This window comes from Hypomesus nipponensis, chromosome 19, assembly GCF_054491055.1.
Source record: "Hypomesus nipponensis isolate SF chromosome 19, ASM5449105v1, whole genome shotgun sequence".
In the NCBI taxonomy this organism is placed as follows: domain Eukaryota; kingdom Metazoa; phylum Chordata; class Actinopteri; order Osmeriformes; family Osmeridae; genus Hypomesus; species Hypomesus nipponensis.
In genome coordinates, this window is record NC_140379.1 from 8,828,817 (window position 1) to 8,847,546 (window position 18,730).

At 45.1% G+C, this 18,730-nt stretch overlaps 3 protein-coding genes across 3 annotated transcripts; all 3 read left to right on the plus strand.

The window, feature by feature from the left end:
• LOC146246825 (cadherin-1-like) lies at positions 1-10,505 on the plus strand. The gene is made up of 17 exons (XM_084682966.1): positions 1-155; positions 1,424-1,702; positions 2,198-2,312; positions 4,517-4,914; positions 5,406-5,546; positions 5,757-5,912; positions 6,058-6,199; positions 6,322-6,494; positions 6,707-6,835; positions 6,930-7,115; positions 7,234-7,478; positions 7,611-7,753; positions 7,940-8,164; positions 8,382-8,600; positions 8,753-8,883; positions 9,170-9,313; positions 9,586-10,505. Exons 2-17 carry the CDS (start codon positions 1,655-1,657, stop codon positions 9,805-9,807), a joined length of 2,817 nt encoding a protein of 938 aa, XP_084539092.1. The 5' UTR covers positions 1-155; positions 1,424-1,654; the 3' UTR covers positions 9,808-10,505.
• A 355-nt stretch (positions 10,506-10,860) lies between these two features.
• On the plus strand, positions 10,861-14,321 carry LOC146246826 (B-cadherin-like). Its single transcript, XM_084682982.1, has 6 exons — positions 10,861-11,015; positions 12,153-12,266; positions 12,893-13,048; positions 13,172-13,313; positions 13,436-13,608; positions 14,200-14,321. Exons 1-6 carry the CDS (start codon positions 10,953-10,955, stop codon positions 14,290-14,292), a joined length of 741 nt encoding a protein of 246 aa, XP_084539108.1. The 5' UTR covers positions 10,861-10,952; the 3' UTR covers positions 14,293-14,321.
• A 1,210-nt stretch (positions 14,322-15,531) lies between these two features.
• On the plus strand, positions 15,532-18,486 carry LOC146246827 (zinc finger protein SNAI2-like). Its single transcript, XM_084682455.1, has 3 exons — positions 15,532-15,645; positions 16,594-17,259; positions 17,681-18,486. The coding sequence occupies exons 1-3, from the start codon at positions 15,567-15,569 to the stop codon at positions 17,857-17,859; spliced, it is 924 nt and encodes a 307-aa protein (XP_084538581.1). The 5' UTR covers positions 15,532-15,566; the 3' UTR covers positions 17,860-18,486.
• Positions 18,487-18,730: the final 244 nt, after the last annotated feature.

Consider the following 18,730-nt stretch of genomic DNA (forward strand, 5'->3'; position numbering starts at 1 on the left):
TAATAACCCGCGCTTTTAGACAATACTGCCAGCACGCGCCCACATATATGACATAATGCTAGAATCAGCTCTGCCTCTGTCCTGCACTTCTCTCATTCTACAATCAAGTTGGTCTGCGAACGAAAGTAATCACTTTGACAGCTAAGTTATTAATGGTGAGTTGTAAAACATGGAGCCAAAACGTATTTCATAAATTAGACATTAAATTAAAAATGTCATTCGATTTTGTAGGGCTGGTAAGAAAATGTTTTGAGGTTAATCTACACAGGGTTGGAATTTTTGGTTGTAAAGTACAATACTGTTGCTAGCTCACCCTAGTTGCAGAAAGTGTGCATGCTTAGCCAAAGCATCCCCTCCACCCCTCAGGCCACGAGTCATAAACTTGCTAGTGATCATCACAGTTTAAACTCATGATCTACTGAACTCTGTGAAGTCGAAGGTCGCTGAAGTTGTGACCGAAAATGATATGCTGCTGTAATGAGATTATGCTATCAATAGCTTACATTAGCATCAGGCACTTCTATTCAGCTATCTAGCTAATTTAAGCAACCCCTGTCACCCTGGCAGTGGTCCAGTTCAGATTAATAAAGCAAGCAGCTTGTTCATGCTTATTGCCCTGGCGGCCGAGCAAACCTACCCACAGCAATGCATGATTCCGAATTGTGAGACACCACCCTTCGGCATCTTGCAGTGGCTTTCAGAAACGTCCTCATTCATCTATCCTTGAATCTGGCCTCCATTTTTTTTATTCAAACGAATCCTGACTCGTTAACGGCACTGATAATTCATTTTGCCTACGTTATTTTCAGTACATATCACTTTGACATATTAACATGTTAACTATTCAAGCATTCTCAGAAAACAAAGTGTCACGGGTTGCAGAGCCTCTTAGTTTGATGCTTTAAAACCAGCCGTTAACATGACCAAATGTGTCAGAGAAGAGCAGGCTTTGTGACAGTCTGTGGTAGAGGAGTCATCTAAATGGCTCCTTTGAGAGCAGTGGAATAGCAGAGTAGGATATCTGTCTGTTCTTGTATAATGGGTCTTAGCTGACACTGAGGAAATACAGTCTGGAGGAATACCTTCCTACTCGTTCTGTAGAGATGTTCAAAATCCAAATACAGTATTGTTTACATCACAAATAAGTATTTATGTATCTACGCTCTATATTATGAATAACATTAACAACTCAAAAAAAGATTTTGTCAAAGACTGCAGATGTTTTTATAGCCTAGGTTAAAATAGAACTTGGGTTGCAGCCTATTAAAAAGCAGAACCTCTGTCAGTTTAGTAGTAGCGTGTTGGTTCCTGATTTAATGCTTACAATCCTTTTCTCGATTGGTGTTATTTCAGCACGAACCCTGGTTTGACTAGCATTCCGGTGTGTTCCTGTTCATTATTTCTGATTTACCTGTGTCCGTAGGTGCTGGCAATTGCTCATGACCATACTTGGAATTTGGCGGATGGGCGAGGCCACCTGCACGTATACGTCATTCAGTTTTACCTGCTGAAACCCATCGAACTGATTTAGCTGCAGTGTACGAAAGACCGCTTTTGAACAAGGAAGCTATTCCTGTACAAGCGGAGCGGCAAAGGAATACTTTCATTCTCCTATAACCTTTCTACTATTGTGTTACAACAAGGAATATATTAGATGAGGACCTTTAAGTTTACGCTTTTAGGCATCTTTTTTTGTCTCCAGGTAAGACTTATCTATGCTTTCTCTTTCTTTCTTTTTTTTGTCACCATCACTTTTTTTTTGCGGTAGTGGTGGTTATTATGGAGAAAGTCGTACTTTTGTACATTGTCAAGTCATTGACTAAGTTGTTCATTGTGATTTGTTCAAAGAGCCGTGACATTGTTAACCCGAAGCCCATACTCGTAAACGTTTTTCAATATAGAACAATCATGTAGCCTAAGGAATGGGGGGAATACGAGTTAAAATGATCGCAGAGACCGAGAATCCGGATAAGTAGCCTACTTTAAGCTATATCAAATGTCATATTGACATGTCACCCAATTTCTTTTCTCGGTCTAGTTTTTCCCTCCATGAACTAAAGCTCTTTGTTATTGCAGTAAACATTTTGACGTAATGTTTGTTTTATAATCTTTTTGAAATTTCTTATGATGCACCTAATGATTTATTTGTAATGTAAGAGATGGTCCCTATGTTTTCTAAGCATATGTGTTTTGTCAGGCTTTTGCACCTGGGTCATCAGAAGAGTCGGCATGTCGGCCTGGTTTTGAAGCAGACATGTTGATTTTCAAAGTGGAGCGAAGTCTTCTCCAACAGGGCAGAGTCCTGGGCAAAGGTAAGGGCCTTCCGGTCTGATACATAATGTTATGAGGTAGACTTCATCTCATGTGATCCCCTTCGAATTCTAAACCACTCAAATGTGGTCCCCTCATGTGAGAAGGTAAAAAAAGGATAAATTCACTTTTGGTACTCTTACAATTAATGTGTTCATGTAGCCTGTCTACTAATTTAATATTGTCGGTTAACTCTGAGTTTGTTCACCCCTAATGTAAAATGAATCCAATATCATAATTAGTTTACACATAGTTCAGTGTCAACTAAGCCACAGGGTTTGGTGTTTGTCTTGTCTGGGAAATGGCCTTCAGGACTGGTTGTGTAGCCGTTCACCTTGTACAGTCATCTAGTCACAACACCAGCTCTTGTCTCCTCAGCCTGATAATCTCAGCGCCAGGCAATCTGTATCCTGGTGTCTTTGACTTGCCACTAAACTGCCATTAGTTGTATTATTTAAAAACATAAAGCCTCATTGCAACATGCCTTGTCACTGTCAATGTGGAAGTGTGGTGGCTTCGTCAGTGTGTGTATTTGTTCATGGGTGTCAGCTGTTTGGCCAGAGGGTATTAAAGGGACACAACCAAGGCTGTGTTTTCTGGAAATCTCAAGTGTTCTACCGTGCCTCCCAGAGCCCTCCAGTAACTAACTTCTTCTGATGAGAGGATGGTGTTTGTAAAGGTGCAGCTGGCCAGAAGACCATGCTACCTGCCCACTCTCTACAACATGTCTAAGGCAATTTAATTTGTCTTGGAGTTTGCCTTATCTTGTCTCTGTCCAGCAGTTACCCTGGTTACATTTTCTAATCCGGACTCATGTGGGTGGTCTCATTCAGCCTCACCTAAGCCATGGGTTAAGGGGTCAAGCCACCCATTAAAATAAACCAATACCTTGCACTCCACATGATCATTGGTGTGGGAACTGGTCTGAAAGTTTAATGAATGGAATGGTGATGCATGTGTGATGTCACTATCGAGAGGCTGAGTAAGTTCTTACGATGTGTGTTGGTACAGAGCCTCGGATCCACCTGTTTTTAGTCACACTGGGACAACTTCCTGTGGTTTGAACAGTTAATACTGAACTTGGTACTGGATGAGGAGGAGGCATTGTTCATTCAACCCAATCCTCCTGATTCCCAGAAATAACATCTTACTGATCTTCTGCTCTGTGTGACTGAGCAGGTCGTTGGGTACTTTCCCCGACCTGCTGTGGTGGTGAGTCTTGCCTGGGTGTCAGACGACTATTCTTGTTTGGTTTCACTTCTGACTCCTGGAGTCGTCCATATCAGGGGACAGGGTTGGGCAACCAAGCTGCTATTAACAGCCATCTGTGGGCTATGGAGGAGTTACCTGTCAGAACCGCTGCTTGGTCGGTTCCCCATGCGTGCCAAGAGGAGTGCTGTTTCACAAGAACAAAAGTCCCCGGTGGGAACAAAGCATGGGGCATATTCTTCTGTTTCAGGGGACTTGACAGGCCTAGGTTTGAGTCTGAACTCTTGAGTAAGGCAGAGGGTGTAAACATTTTATATACCTGGTGGATCGATCTTGTCTGTTTTAGAAGTGCTCACACACACTCTACCCGACCAGTCTAGTTGTCTAACCGGCCTACTGGCAGGCCGAACAAGGACCTCTCGTATAGGACTCCAGTCCTTCCGGTCTTGTATGACTGAACATGAGTGGTGTAGGGCCAGTTGTGTTGAAAAGCTATTTAGGCTCTCAGCCTCAGGTCGTATCCTGACCCATAGTCCAACCATTAACTTATCTCTGTGGTTAATTCCTTCCTGTCCAGAGGTTTCTAATGGACAGTCAGCTGCACACCCTCCTGTGGGAGACCAGTTTGATTCCCAGCAGTCATGATGACTGTACTGTGGAGGTGGAGAAGGGAAGGATGATTGATTGTGTCGGCATGTGGCTGTCAGACATATTAGTTGTTTTAGTGAATAATATTTGTCACAGCTGTAAGATCCTAGCTCAGACACTTTCCTCCATTTTAAAATTGTCACTCCATTCCTAAATTCACTAGTTGACATGTCAGTCAAACAGGTTTGTCATGATGCAGTGTTAGCCAACTTTCAAAAGCTAAAACATTGATGGCGGCATTCAAAAGTATTTACATAAAAAAAAAAAAAAAAAAATGTTCCTTGTCTGTGGTTATTCCATGTGTAAGGGTTTCTGTGTTCTCTAAATCGTGCACCTGTCTGTGTTCCAGTGGGGTTTGACGACTGCACAGGACGGAAGCGCTTCTGGTTTAACACGGAGGACAAGCGCTTCAGGGTGGAGTCTGATGGCACTGTGAAGGTGAAGCGGCAGGTGGCTCTTCACAGCGGAAACAAGGAGTTCTCCATCCACGTCTGGGACTCACTGGGCAGGAAGATGACCGTCACTGCTAGGGTGATGCTGCAGGCCAGGGAGCACCATGGTCATGCTCACCAGGACCACCAGGGTCATGGTAACAAAGACCACAGTGGGCCCAACAACCAGGACCACCATGGTCACAAGAACCATCACATTCATCATCAAAAGAACCACAACAGCCACCCTATTCATCTGAATCAGAGCCCTGAGGAGGTGCAGCCTATTGAGTTGGCCTCTGCAACTACAAAACAGGTACAGAGCTCGAGCTATGAATAATTTATGTAGTTGCTTAGTTTCATAAACAATTGTTTAGCAATTAATTTCACTTGGTGATGGTTCCTTAGGCTTCATGAACAGAAGTAGTATAACCTGCTCTTGTACAAACTCATGGACTAATTCCTTTTCCTGAAAATGTTCCTTGTTTTAGGGCGGGGGTGGGGGGGGTTACAAACATGAAAAAAATGGGGGGGGGGGGGGGGGTTACGTAGATGGAGATTGAATGTCAGAAGGGGTACGGGACTGTACAAAGTTTGGGAACCACTGTTTTAGAGAATTTCAGGAACTCACCACGATCTCTAAATACTGCCATAATTTCTTACCCAATAACTCCCCCCACTGGGCCTCTTGGGTAATGGCACTTTTCTTTGTGAGCAGTTAAAATGAGACTTATGTTGGCTGGGTAGACCAGGGAATTTCATATGGCAGACCCGTGTGGGTAATAATGCTGTGTACTTTTTTGCTAGGCTACAGAGCGCTCCGACCTGCCTGTGCTGTTCTTCCCCAAGGCCCGGCCAGGGCTGAAGAGGCAGAAGAGGGCCTGGGTCATCCCTCCCATCAACTTCCCTGAGAACGACAGAGGACCCTTTCCTAAGCAGATGGTGCAGGTAAGATGGCTAGACCTCATAGCAGATAGTGTTACTGTACTACTTGAAAATACTTTGGTGCACTTGATTCCGTTACCCACTGAAATGAGGCCAGTTGGTCAGTTCCAGAAGTGCAACCTGTGAGGCAAATCAAATGCATCTCCAAGGAAAATTTGATTTTATGTCTTTGCAGTCTCTGATAAGGTAATTTTGATGTATCTGTGTTTTTAGATCCGGTCAGACAGCGATAAGGAAGCACCGGTTCAGTACCAAATTGAAGGCCCGGGAGCAGATCAGCCCCCTGAGAATCTGTTCACCATCAATAGGAATAATGGATGGCTGTATGTGACCAAGCCCCTGGACAGAGAGAAGCAGGACAAGTACATGGTAGGGGCCTGGGGACAGCTGCCTTACTGGCTGAACACGCATCCAATTTTTAAATATTGAACATTAAAGATCAAGTTAGTCTCTGATTAACCTGTGTGTGTGTGTGTGTGTGTGTGTGTGTGTGTGTGTGTGTGTGTGTGTGTAGCTTAAAGCTATTGCCAAAACTGGAAATAAGCCAGCGAAGGCCCCCATGGACATCATCATTTATGTCATAGACAAGAATGACAACAAACCTGTCTTCCCTCTGGAACCCTTCCTAGGAAAGGTCCCTGAAGCTTCCAGTACAGGTGAATACACCATTTACACTAGCCTAAGTCACAGTGAACATGTCAGTGAATCTGAAGCAAAAACTGGGTGCTGGGAGAAAGCGGTAAATCTGATCTATTTTCTTTTTCATTCCCAAACACAGGCTTTGAGTTCATGCAGGTGGAGGCCACAGATGCGGATGAGCCTGGGAATGAAAACTCAGACATCCGCTACAAAATCCTGAGCCAGGACCCCCCTCTACCCAGCGACAACATGTTTGCCATCAACCCTGTGTCTGGGCACATCAGAGTCCAGTCTCAAGGCCTGGACAGAGAGGTGGGTGCTGGGTCACTGAGAACTGTTATAGCCTGTCTGACACCGAGACCTGTTATACAGCCAGTCAGTGGAACCTCCAGTAGGCTGTGAGGTCTCCACTGCAGGTCTGCTGGAATTCCTCATTGGCTAATATAGGCCAACATTTATTGGTCAATCAAGGACATGGCAGCAGCTTCACTTGACACCAACATAACACCAGCTCTGTCTTCCAGAAATACCCCAAGTACACGCTGGAGGTGGAGGCTGCTGACATGGAGGGTAAAGGGCTGATAGGCATGGGAAAAGCCATCATCACAGTCACCGATAGCAACGACAACGCACCTCAGTTTGAGCAAACTACTGTAAGTGTGTGCGAGAGAGTAATGTATGGAGATTGTCTGAATGACTTGGATGTAGAAGTTCAACTGTATTCATGTTTATCTCCTATAACCCCAGTACACTGCTGAGGTGCCAGAGAACAGGCTGGGTGCTGAGGTGGTGAAGATGCAGGTAACCGACCTAGACGACCCCCACTCTGAGGCCTGGACTGCTGTGTTCCGGATCGTGGATGGAGACCCTGACAACCGCTTTAATGTCACAACCGGACCCAGCAAGCAGGAGGGGATCATTACCACAGTCAAGGTAGGACCCCTGTAACGCACTGGATTAAGTTGGACTGGACTTGTGTAAACGAGTGCGACTTGTCGCTTCCAACTGCCAGTGTACGTAAGGCTTACCAACCTGGAATGTGTCTCGGCAGGAGCTGGACTTTGAGAGGGTCAGCCGGTATACTCTGATAGTTACCGTGGTGAACGCGGTGCCCTTCGCCTCTCCCATGCCCACGGCTACGGCCACGGTGGTGGTGACAGTGAAGGATGTGAACGAGGCTCCTGTCTTCAGCCCAGTGCAGAAGCTGGTGGTGAAGAAGGAGGACCTGGTTGAAGGCAGTGAGCTGACTGTCTACACCGCCACCGACCCAGACACGGCACGCAAGCAGATCATCACGTAAGACCCACTGACCCTTCCACCACTCTGAAGTTTTAATGTCAGTTCTAGTTGACGGAACGCCCCACTACCTGCCGTACTGCTGGCTGTTCAGTGATGCCCCGTCTTACAAAAGCTTGCGTCTCTCCACAGGTATAAGATCCAGAACGACATGGCCGGCTGGCTGAGCATAAATACAGACAATGGTCAGATCCTAGTGAAGAACAAAATGGACCGGGAGTCTCATTTTGTGGTCGATGGCAGATACACAGCACTCATTGCGGCAGTTGACAACGGTAAGCCTTGTTTTCCTCCTGTCCTCTTTGCTGTCAAAGGAGAGCAGACGGCCAGAGGTGGAAACGGCAGTGTGTTTGATGGAACAGAAGAAATTGCACCGTAAAGACTGTTGTATTCTCTGAAAATCCAAGTTGTTCTGGACTATTAATTATGCATCTACATTCATATAATTCCTCCTTCCTCAGATGATATCCCGGCCACAGGAACAGGCACACTGCTGATCCAGCTGGAGGATGTGAATGACAACGCCCCCATCATCATGGAGCGATCCATTAGGATCTGCAACAAAGATTCTGTGTCCCATGTGCTGTCTGTCACTGACAAGGACGGCCCGACCTTTGCTGCCCCCTACAAAGTCTTCCTGCAGGGCCAATCTAAAGACAACTGGACTGCAAGCATGAACGACACCCGTACGTACCATGAAACAACACACCCCCTCCATACATCCACAGCAGTGCCTGTAACGTTGTTTTCTGCTGCTATGTAAAAAGAGCAAGTCCCCATTAGCTATGGCCAAGCCTGGCCAGCTCTACAAACAGTACTAGGATGTAATAATACAGGGAGCGATGGTTGACAACATGACCTACCCTGCCTGATATGAGAAATACCTTTTTGTTTTTGTTGCAGAGACGGGCATCATCCTGTCCCTGGCCACCTCTCTTGCACAGGGGGACTACACAGTGGTTCTGAGGGTGGCGGACAACCAGGGCATGGAGCAGGACAGCACTCTTACGGCCACAGTGTGCGACTGCACCGGGGCTGATGTCCAGTGTGCCCTCCTCAGAGAGGCTGGTGTGGGCCTTTCAGGCATCCTGGGGATCTTGGGAGCCATACTGCTGCTGCTGTGTGAGTGGACCAACTGACTCGTGAACTGAACTCTGATCTGTGTGCATGTGATGCCTTATGTTAAGACTTGGATGTATGGCATCCCATTTTGCTACTGATATCTGCACAGATGTATTACCACATGTACAAATACTGCCGTCTGTGTGTCAAAGTGCTGGTGCTGTTGTTGCTGATGTTCATGAGGAGAAGGACAGGAGAGAAGAAGGAGCCTCTCCTGCAGGAGGATGATATCAGAGACAACATTTACTACTATGACGAGGAGGGAGGCGGAGAGGACGATCAGGTAGGTGCAGACAGACAGACATGTTTGTGCACATTGACATTTAGTCATTTAGCAGACTTTTATCCAGAGCGATTTGCAGTAAGTACAGGGACATTCCCCCGAGTTAAGTAGGGTCAAGTTCCTTGCCCAAGGACACAACGTCATTTGGCACGGCCGGGAATGAACCAGCAAACTTTGGATTACTGGCGCAATGCCCTAACCACTCAGCCACCTGACTCCCGACAAATCTGTTTCTCCACTGTACAAAGACGCCTCTTACATTTTTGCCCAAACTCTCCTGTCCCAGGACTATGATCTGAGCGTGCTCCACCGTGGCCTAGATAACCGCCCTGATGTGTTCCGGAATGATGTGGAGCCCACCTTCATGCCCGCCCCCACGTACCGGCCCCGCCCTGCCAACCCTGAAGACATCGGCAACTTCATTGTAGATGTGAGTTCCTCCTCTTAACCTCTCCACAGCTGCACTGCATCACACTGCCCATGTTCTCCTCCAGGGGGATTCTGCAGTCAGCCCTAAAACTGGGCTCTCACGGGATCTTGCAAAACAAGTTGTAGAGCTCTTGAAGTTCTATAAAGACAATTGTAGATAAGATGTGGTGGTATCTTGCATTCTTCTTGTCCAAGCGCAGTTTAATCCACTACCAAAGGAAGTCCACCCAGTATACATCTTTTACCCTGACCTCTCTCTCTTTCTCTGTCCAGAACTTGAAGGCAGCAGACAATGACCCCACAGCCCCTCCCTATGACTCTCTTCTGGTGTTTGACTATGAAGGTGGAGGCTCAGAGGCAGGGTCTCTCTCCTCCCTCAACTCCTCCTCCTCATCTTCTGACGGAGACTATGACTACGACCTGATGCAGGAGTGGGGCCCGCGCTTCAAGAAGCTTGCCGACATGTACGGGGGAGGGGAGGATGAAATGCTCTAGTTACTGCCACACACGTACAACCTTATGTTGTCTGATACATGGCACGTACATTGCTATAGATGTGAACACGTATGGGTGCGCACACACACACACACACACACACACACACACTCTGCCTACTGCATAAGTCTTGCTTTCTCTTTCTGCTTCCGCCCTCTACATCACTTCTTGGGGCGGGACATAAGAGGCACATTTAGTCTGGGCAGTTGTCATGGAAACCCATCTATTTGCTGTATGTTCAGAGTACCTGGTCTTCAGGTAGGCCTGGTGAGGGATGTATGGATGAAGGGTGGCTGATTTGGAGATTGAGAGAGGCATAGAGCTACGTGATGGGACGGTCCATTGCCCAGAAAATCATTTTGAACCTCAACCCACTCTGTACTTTGCTACTTGGCCCAGTTGATGAATTTGTTTTGTGTTCCTTATGTTTCTTACCAAGTTTGATTTTGTATAAACATTGTGAATATTGGGAGGTTTCAAAACCATCTTCAGGTTGCTCAACAAATGTGTTTTTTTGTTGTTTTTTAAGGTTTGTGAAGCAACTTTTTCCTAAGAATTGTCTCTTTTTAACCCTGATTCAACGTGGCATGTGCTCCTGAAGATGCAATAGTTACGATTTGTTTTTATACCATGATGGATGTATCTATTGTACAATGGTCAAATGTATGTGAATAGTTTAATTAAATATATTGAACTAACCTAATTGTCAGTTTGTATGAAAGTTATAGTATGGGGTAGCAGTAATCTGGCAATTAGTCCAAAAATAAACTTCCTTGTAAGTGTTTTTAGGCTACCATTTTTCTGAAACCTGTTTGTTCAACACTGAAAAGGGGTATAGGCTACCTGGTGGGTTATAGGGTCACTTTCGGCAGTGCACTTGACATGCTGTTAACCTTCTATCTGATCGAGAAAGCACTTAAGACAAAAGTGCTGTGCAAATGTGAGCTTAATATTATGCTCCATCGTACATAGCCATAGTTTCCTTTTCGTTGTAACAAATTACCCATGTACATCACGTGGTGGCTCACCATGGCTGACCTGCACATCCTGAAGGGGTGTTTTGTTTTCTTGAATGACAGCCAGAGAACGATTATCCGAAGGGGCAAAATACAGTTTTCAACGGTGCTAGGAAGGAATACGGTTACATGTTGAGCATGATGGCTACCTTTAGTTTCACTACATTGACTGTGGTAATTTTTTTTTCGCAGGTAAGACTATTTTGATTTTGTTGTGCTATTGCATTCGTTAAAAAAAAATCTAAATGGGCTATCTTTTCTCTATGCTATCACGGAATTAAGAGAAAATGTGAACGTTTACCAATTCAAGGTATGTGGAAAACACAACGAGACAAGTAGATGATTTCGAATATTTTTTGGTCTGAAAAATTGTGAGACGCAAATGTAATTGTCATAAGTGTCGACTTTACACAGGGTTGTGCAGACTGTCCGCACACTTTATACACGAGCAACAAGTTACCAAACGTGCTCTGATTACGTATTTTTTCATAAAAATGGTTTTCTCGTAATTCTGTGATACGTATATCATAATTCGGACATATTTCTGTGGTCGATTTATTACGATTAAATGTTTATAAAATCAACACCTCAATACAGGCTGACCATTGACCAAACTCTCGAGTGCTTGTTTGCCAAATTCAGTTTTTCCGTGGCGAGCTTTACTCAGTAGTTCAGAGAATCATCTAGCGGTTAAGTTTAAGCAGTGGCGGTTCTAGACAATTTTACTGGAAGACACTGGGTGGCCAGTGTTTAATCAGAGGGGCACATTACAAAACGGAAACAAATTATATTTAAACATTAAATACTTTAATGTTTACAACAATGTCATACCAACAGCTTTGGCTCTTCCAGCTCCTCAGCTCTCTCAAGATATTGAGAACATATCAAGGTATACCTTGATATGTTTCTATAACTTTTGTATGTACTGGGGCAAAAAAGGCTGCAATGTCCCTTCCTCGTTTCATGATGACTACAAGAAGAAGAAAAGCAACATAAAAAATATATATATATTTTTACGTTTATTTTTATTCAGTCAGCTCAGGGGGTACACGGGGGGCCAGGGACATTTTTACAGGGGCACTGGCCCCAATAGGCCTCCGTGTAGAACCGCCCCTGAGTTTAAGACAACAGTTTTATTGTACTTTGATCGCAGTTCCAGTTGTTAGTTATTTGTGGACTTACTTATTAATGATTTGGCCTACCTATTTAAATCTTGTTCCTAATAGAAGTTCTTTGTTTGTGTGTGGTGTGGGGGGGATCAAATTTCCTTGATACTTGACATGTCTGTATAATTTAATCGCTGTCCATGTATGGAACCCTCTCCCATAGTTTAGTGCAGCCAGTGTGGCCACAGCAGCAGAGAGGCAGAAGAGGGCCTGGGTCATCCCTCCCATCTATTTTCCTGAGAACGACAGAGGACCCTTTCCTAAGCAGATGGTGCAGGTAAGATGGCTAGACCTCATAGTAGCTATTGTGGTACTGAACTACTTGAAAATACTTTGGTGCATTTGATTCGGTTACCCACTGGAATGAGGCCAGTTCCTGAAGTGCAACCTGTGAGGCAAATCAAATGCATCAAGAGTCTGTCTCCAAGAAAAAAGGGATTTTATATAAGTCTTTGCAGTTTCTGATAAGGTCATTCTGGTGTGTAGAGTCTTTACCAACTCCTACATTAGGCCAATGAGGTGGGACCATGGAAAAACTTGCTAGGATGCGTGTTCTGCGTGCCAATCAACAATGTCCACAATCTCCCTGAATTTGTGCTGTGACCCATTCATTGTCTTGACGGCCTGCTCACCGTAGCACCAGTAATACAGTTCATTTAATTTCTGGTTTCGATCCATTCATTTTCTTTTGCATTTTAATCACTAATGACACACAGACCTGACACGGTGAAAAGCTAAATGCATTTACACCTAGCCACACACCTGTGTATCCCTGGCTGGTAACTACTTATATACTTTTCCAAAGGCAATGCTCCACCCAGACCCAGTGCACACACCACCAATGTGGTATGTAAACAAAACAAGTCGTATAATGGCTCCAACTTGATGTGTCTGTGTTTTTAGATCCGGTCAGACAGCGATAAGGAAGCACCGGTTCAGTACCAAATTGAAGGCCCGGGAGCAGATCAGCCCCCTGAGAATCTGTTCACCATCAATAGGAATAATGGATGGCTGTATGTGACCAAGCCCCTGGACAGAGAGAAGCAGGACAAGTACATGGTAGGGGCCTGGGGACAGCTGCCTTACTGGCTGAACACGCATCCAATTTTTAAATATTGAACATTAAAGATCAAGTTAGTCTCTGATTAACCTGTGTGTGTGTGTGTGTGTGTGTGTGTGTAGCTTAAAGCTATTGCCAAAACTGGAAATAAGCCAGCGGAGGCCCCCATGGACATCATCATTTATGTCATAGACAAGAATGACAACAAACCTGTCTTCCCTCTGGAACCCTTCCTAGGAAAGGTCCCTGAAGCTTCCAGTACAGGTGAATACACCGTTTACACTAGCCTAAGTCACAGTGAACATGTCAGTGAATCTGAAGCAAAAACTGGGTGCTGGGAGAAAGCGGTAAATCTGATCTATTTTCTTTTTCATTCCCAAACACAGGCTTTGAGTTCATGCAGGTGGAGGCCACAGATGCGGATGAGCCTGGGAATGAAAACTCAGACATCCGCTACAAAATCCTGAGCCAGGACCCCCCTCTACCCAGCCCCAACATGTTTGCCATCAACCCTGCGTCTGGGCACATCAGAGTCCAGTCTCAAGGCCTGGACATAGAAGTGGGTGCTGGGTCACTGGGACCTGTTGTAGTCTGTTGTACTGCTTCAAGGAGGTCATTCTGATGTGTTCCTACTGCTATTAAAACCATTTATATCATGTTGAACTTCTACTGAGACCTGTTTAAGTCTGTTGTCATAGCCTACTTGTATAGGATTATTATAGGGTTTGTCGTGATTCAATAATTATCAAGACTTACAGGATGCAATAGAAAGAACATTCCAAGTGTATTCATGCACAGATTCACAGCAGTGGAGCGAGGTTTCGCACAAACCTGCCTGTCAAACCTGTATGTCTGTTCGTTGATTATCAACTAGCATCTGTTTACACTTGTTTAAGAGCCTTCAACACCACATTTTGTGTGACCTCAGGGAGAGCGTGGGCTAAAGGTCTGCAGGCTTTTATGCCTTTACCTAAACAAGTCACCATACCCACATTTGGTCATGATGATATAGGCAAATATCTACCACAAGTGTTATGAACTAATAGATTTATAAAGCCTGCTACAGGTTGTTTTAGACTACGGTACATCTAATATGCATTATGTGTTTTTATGTGTTTCATCACTCTGACTCGCCTGCTCTGTTTTCCAGAAATACCCCAGATACACGCTGGAGGTGGAGGCTGCTGACATGGAGGGTAAAGGGCTGACAGGCCGGGGAAAAGCCATCATCACCGTTCAATAAAAATAATTTAAGCTTTGCTAAGCAACCTATGTTGGTCTGGTGTGATTATGTTCTTTACCCTGTTTGAACATTATTGATTCACATTTATGATTTTTTATTATTTATATCATAAGAGATAAAAGATATACCGTATGTTGTAATATACTATATGATACTGTGTATGGGATTATGTGGCGTTTATCTAGCTTGGGGTCCTATTTCTGGCAGTAACCCTGTTTGGACACTAGATGGCGTTTGGATCTCATTGGATCCTACCGTAGTCACCAAAAACCCTGTACATCTCATGCAATACCCCAAATACACACATGTATAGCACATTTAAAACAATATGAAGACTTATACTTGCTTATGCATACAAATAGAGACATTTATAGCAACAGTACATACCTTTTTATTAAGTTTTTAAGACAAAACAAATCTCTACTTTGAAACTCTACTTTTTTCAGTGGCTTGGTCTGCCTTTGTCTACCTGAGGAGGCTCCTTGGGCCTGCAGGTCTATAAAGTTGTAGTTTTCTTCTTCTTCCCTTGCATCCTCTCTGCATCTTCCCGGGCCCCCCATCCCTCACCCTTCTCTACCTTCCTGTTCCCCTCTTCTGCTTCTGGGCAGGGGTGGAGGAGAGCTGCTGTCTCAGACCTCCATAGACCTCCGTATTGTCCTGTCAGAGCTCGAGACCTCTGAATGGCATACATATGGTAAAGGAAGTGGGCGTAATGGATTCGTAAACTCAATTCAATTTACAGTAAAAAATATGTGTTTAACAGTTGAATATGAGTGCATGGTTAGATTTTTGGGGGCTATATCTTTAGTCTAGTTAGTAACGCTTGAAGGTTGCCAGATCCTTATATCATATAACAACATTACTTTCGCTATTGCCTTTAAGGCAGATATAAAGAAACATGTATGCATGTAATCTACGTCAGTTTGAGCCTACAGTTTTAAGCCTACATGGTGCCGTCAGCATACATAGAACTGTTGCCTGTTTGCCGAAGCACCTGTTCAGTTGGGGTATGCTGGTTGACGTGGAGGTTCTGCCCCTTGCACTTGTCTGTTCACTCTGATTGGCTAGACAGTGTGTATGCAGATTCCTGGCGACCCCCTGCACCTGACTCTCTCCACGCCGCTAGAGAATGTGCGGTCAGAGACAGACAGCCCCTATAACTAAAGGCTGTTTTACTACACAGGTCGGCAACTTCCTGAGAGCTCGCAGTGATAAGAGTCGGCACGGTTATGCCCTGCAGAGTCAGCGCTATTTCATAATTCTTATCAAATAAGATGCCACGGTCCTTCTTGATTAAAAAACACCTCACAAACAAGAAACCAAACTATGGGGTACTGGACTCCAAAACAAATGGTATGTCACCCTTTAAAATATATTTTTTACTGATAATAAATGTATATTCTTTTTTTAATACCGGTTCAAATCTGGTAGGCTATGCCATTTAGGCTACCAACAAGCTATCCATGTTTGAACTCATATTTATAAATGCACGTTGTTCGAAATTGTCATATTCTTTAGGAATTATTTAGGGAACACGTTTTACTGAAGTAAATACATTAAAAACAGTCTAGTTTTGGGCTGCAGGTGTTGTTGAAAGTAAACTGTGTGCCCTTGTTTGATGTCTTGATTTTAGGTGAGATTAAAGACACATTTTTATAATTGACTGAATCATATATTCTATAGGCCTACTACTTTATTCTATAATTACACAGACCTACTCTTGATAGCTAGGCTAGTTGTTTTTCTGTTAAGTAAATACTTGTGAAGTGCATGATACCTTGCTTTAGACTCAAACGACGCACGGTTCGAGTTTAGCAGGTGCAAAATCCGACACACAAAAGAGGCGCGTATTGTTCCCCCTCCTTCATGGGATCTGAAGCACCCCATTTAGCGCCTTCAAGAGGCTAATGTAGCTCCGGCCGGGGCTCCCAGGATCCACAAAGCTGCCTTCAATCTGTGTTTTTGTTCCAATTCAGCCCTTTAAAGCGAGCTAGACTCCCGTATTGATCCACTGTCAAGATTACCATCAGAAATGTAGAAAAACTGTAGGTCTTTGTGATGTGAGAGTTTTCTTTCAAAGAAATAACTTGAATGGCAGAGACAAAAACAGCCTCAGCCACAAATCAAAATGCAGGCTATTACACTCTTCTATTTAAACGATGTGAACATGGAAAGTTTACAGAAAAGTTTACATGTTGCCTTTTTTTCTGGCCAAGTCTTGTCTGTTAGTTTACCTCTGCACAAATTAATTAATGTATGTATATGTATGTGTGTGTGCACGTGTCTATGCATCCTTTTCAGGTGTCCAGGCCATTTTGTCCCTCCATGAGTTACCCTGTCTCATCCCCAACTCTCCTCATCCCCAGTCTGGTTTTCCCGGGCTTCTCTCCTCCTGCTCCTGCTGCTCCTCCTGCTACGTACAGCCCCCTGTGGTGGCTTGTCAGCCCCCTAGGCATAGTGCCTCCTCTCTGGGCAGCCCGGAGCAGGATAGCCCCCTGTCTCCTGCCCCTGGCTCCTTCAGTGACTCACACTCTGTTGTAGAACCCCACGGAACCACAGAATCCTTCAAAACTCTGGAACACCATAACTTTTTCCCTCCACCCCAGACCTTCCTTGCTCCTTGTCATCCCCCTACTCCTAGCCGACCCCCCAGCCTCCCCCCCGGCCTGGCCCCTGGCCTCGCCCCTGGTCCGGGCTTCCACCCCGGGGTTGGACAAGAGCGATTTGAGTGCTTTGACTGCCACAAGGCCTACTTTACCTTCTCAGGCCTGGCCAAGCACCGACAGCTGCACTGTGACTGGCAGTGCCACAAGTACTTCAGCTGCAAGTACTGCGACAAGGAGTACATCAGTCTGGGTGCCCTGAAGATGCACATCCGCACACACACACTGCCCTGCGTCTGCAGACTCTGTGGCAAGGCCTTCTCCAGACCCTGGCTACTTCAGGGACACATACGAACGCACACAGGTGAGACTCTGCGTGCACACCAGTCTAAATCAAATCAAATCAACGTTTATTTGTATTGCCCTTTTTACACGCAAGCATGTCACAGAGGGCTTAAGTCTACACATTTACATTTAGTAATTTAGCAGATGCTCTTATCCAGAGCGACTTACAGGAGTAAGTACAGGGACATTCTCCCAGAGGCAAGTATGGTGAAGTGTCTTGCCCAAGGACACAACGTCATGTACTCTGCAACATGACGTTGTGAGCAGTCTCGAACTGGCAAGCTCTGTCTTGAAATGGCAACCTTCAGATTACTAGCCTGATGCTCTACCCGCTCAGCCACCTGACTCCCTCTACCCTGGGGTCTTGTGTGTTATCCTGCCTTCTATTACTCTGTTCGTCTGCTTGGTGGTTCTGACAGACCTTCTGCTTGTGGTTGCAGGGGAGAAGCCTTTCTCCTGTCCTCACTGCAGCCGAGCCTTCGCTGACCGCTCCAACCTACGCGCCCATCTGCAAACACACTCAGACGTCAAGAAGTACCAGTGCAGCAGCTGCTCCAAGACTTTCTCCCGGATTTCTCTGTTGGCCAAGCACCAGGAGGCCGGTTGCCTGCTCAACTGACTGTGGTTCCCACATGCCGCCCATGCCTACCCTGGTCTACTATGTCCTACCTTGGCTTACACTGGTCTCCCCTACTCAACCATATCCTACCCTGATCTACTCTGCTCAACTAAGCCCTACCCTGGTCCACCCTGGGCTACACTGTCCTACCCTGGTCCACCCTGGTCTATTCTGGCCTTCCCTGATCCACCCTGGTCTATCCTAATCTACCTTCAAATCCTCTATCCTAACCTACCCTGACCAGGGCTGACTATATCCTACTTACTCCAGACTAGGTTGCTCCAAGACTATCTCCAACCCCACCAAAGACTCAGTATACACTGAACTGTGATCCTGGGACTACATAGAGACAAACATATCAGGGATAGCATTTAACAATATACACCACCATACACTGTGTGGTTTAGGTGCTATGAAGATGACAAGGTCTTCCTCCTCAACCTGCTGATGGGATTGGTGGAGGGTTTCACTTGACAGAATTGTGGGTGTATTTGCCGCATGCTGACAGAAATACTTGAATGAATATTATCCATTGACTTTCAGTTCAACAGCGGAACTGTCAGTGCCTTGTAAAGATTTGTATGACTGCTAAAGGTTTGTGGGAGATTTAATAAATACATATTTTTGTACGAGTACCTGAATAAGAATGTATTCAGTCTGTTGGTGTTGTAATGAAGCCGGGGAGATGTCAGGGTTGAGATTGACTCTGCCGGCTAGTTAGTGCTGCTACCAATAGTACACACACAGACACATACACCGTATCAGCCAATAAAAGCAGATTCTTGCTCAGACTGGGACAAATGTCAGAAAACCCTTTTCAACATTATCATCACTTGATACAGCACTAGGGAGTGCAGACCTGTGGTTGTCT

Coding starts and splice junctions, on each gene's coding strand:
- LOC146246826 (XM_084682982.1), top strand. CDS start 10,953: ATGTTGAGCATGATGGCTACCTTTAGTTTCACTACATTGACTGTGGTA. Junction 12,267..12,892: donor TTCCTAAGCAGATGGTGCAG/GTAAGATGGCTA, acceptor CTGTGTTTTTAG/ATCCGGTCAGACAGCGATAA. Junction 13,314..13,435: donor CCCTGAAGCTTCCAGTACAG/GTGAATACACCG, acceptor TCCCAAACACAG/GCTTTGAGTTCATGCAGGTG.
- LOC146246825 (XM_084682966.1), top strand. CDS start 1,655: ATGAGGACCTTTAAGTTTACGCTTTTAGGCATCTTTTTTTGTCTCCAG. Junction 5,913..6,057: donor AGAAGCAGGACAAGTACATG/GTAGGGGCCTGG, acceptor GTGTGTGTGTAG/CTTAAAGCTATTGCCAAAAC. Junction 7,479..7,610: donor GCACGCAAGCAGATCATCAC/GTAAGACCCACT, acceptor GTCTCTCCACAG/GTATAAGATCCAGAACGACA.
- LOC146246827 (XM_084682455.1), top strand. CDS start 15,567: ATGCCACGGTCCTTCTTGATTAAAAAACACCTCACAAACAAGAAACCA. Junction 15,646..16,593: donor ACTGGACTCCAAAACAAATG/GTATGTCACCCT, acceptor CATCCTTTTCAG/GTGTCCAGGCCATTTTGTCC. Junction 17,260..17,680: donor ACACATACGAACGCACACAG/GTGAGACTCTGC, acceptor TTGTGGTTGCAG/GGGAGAAGCCTTTCTCCTGT.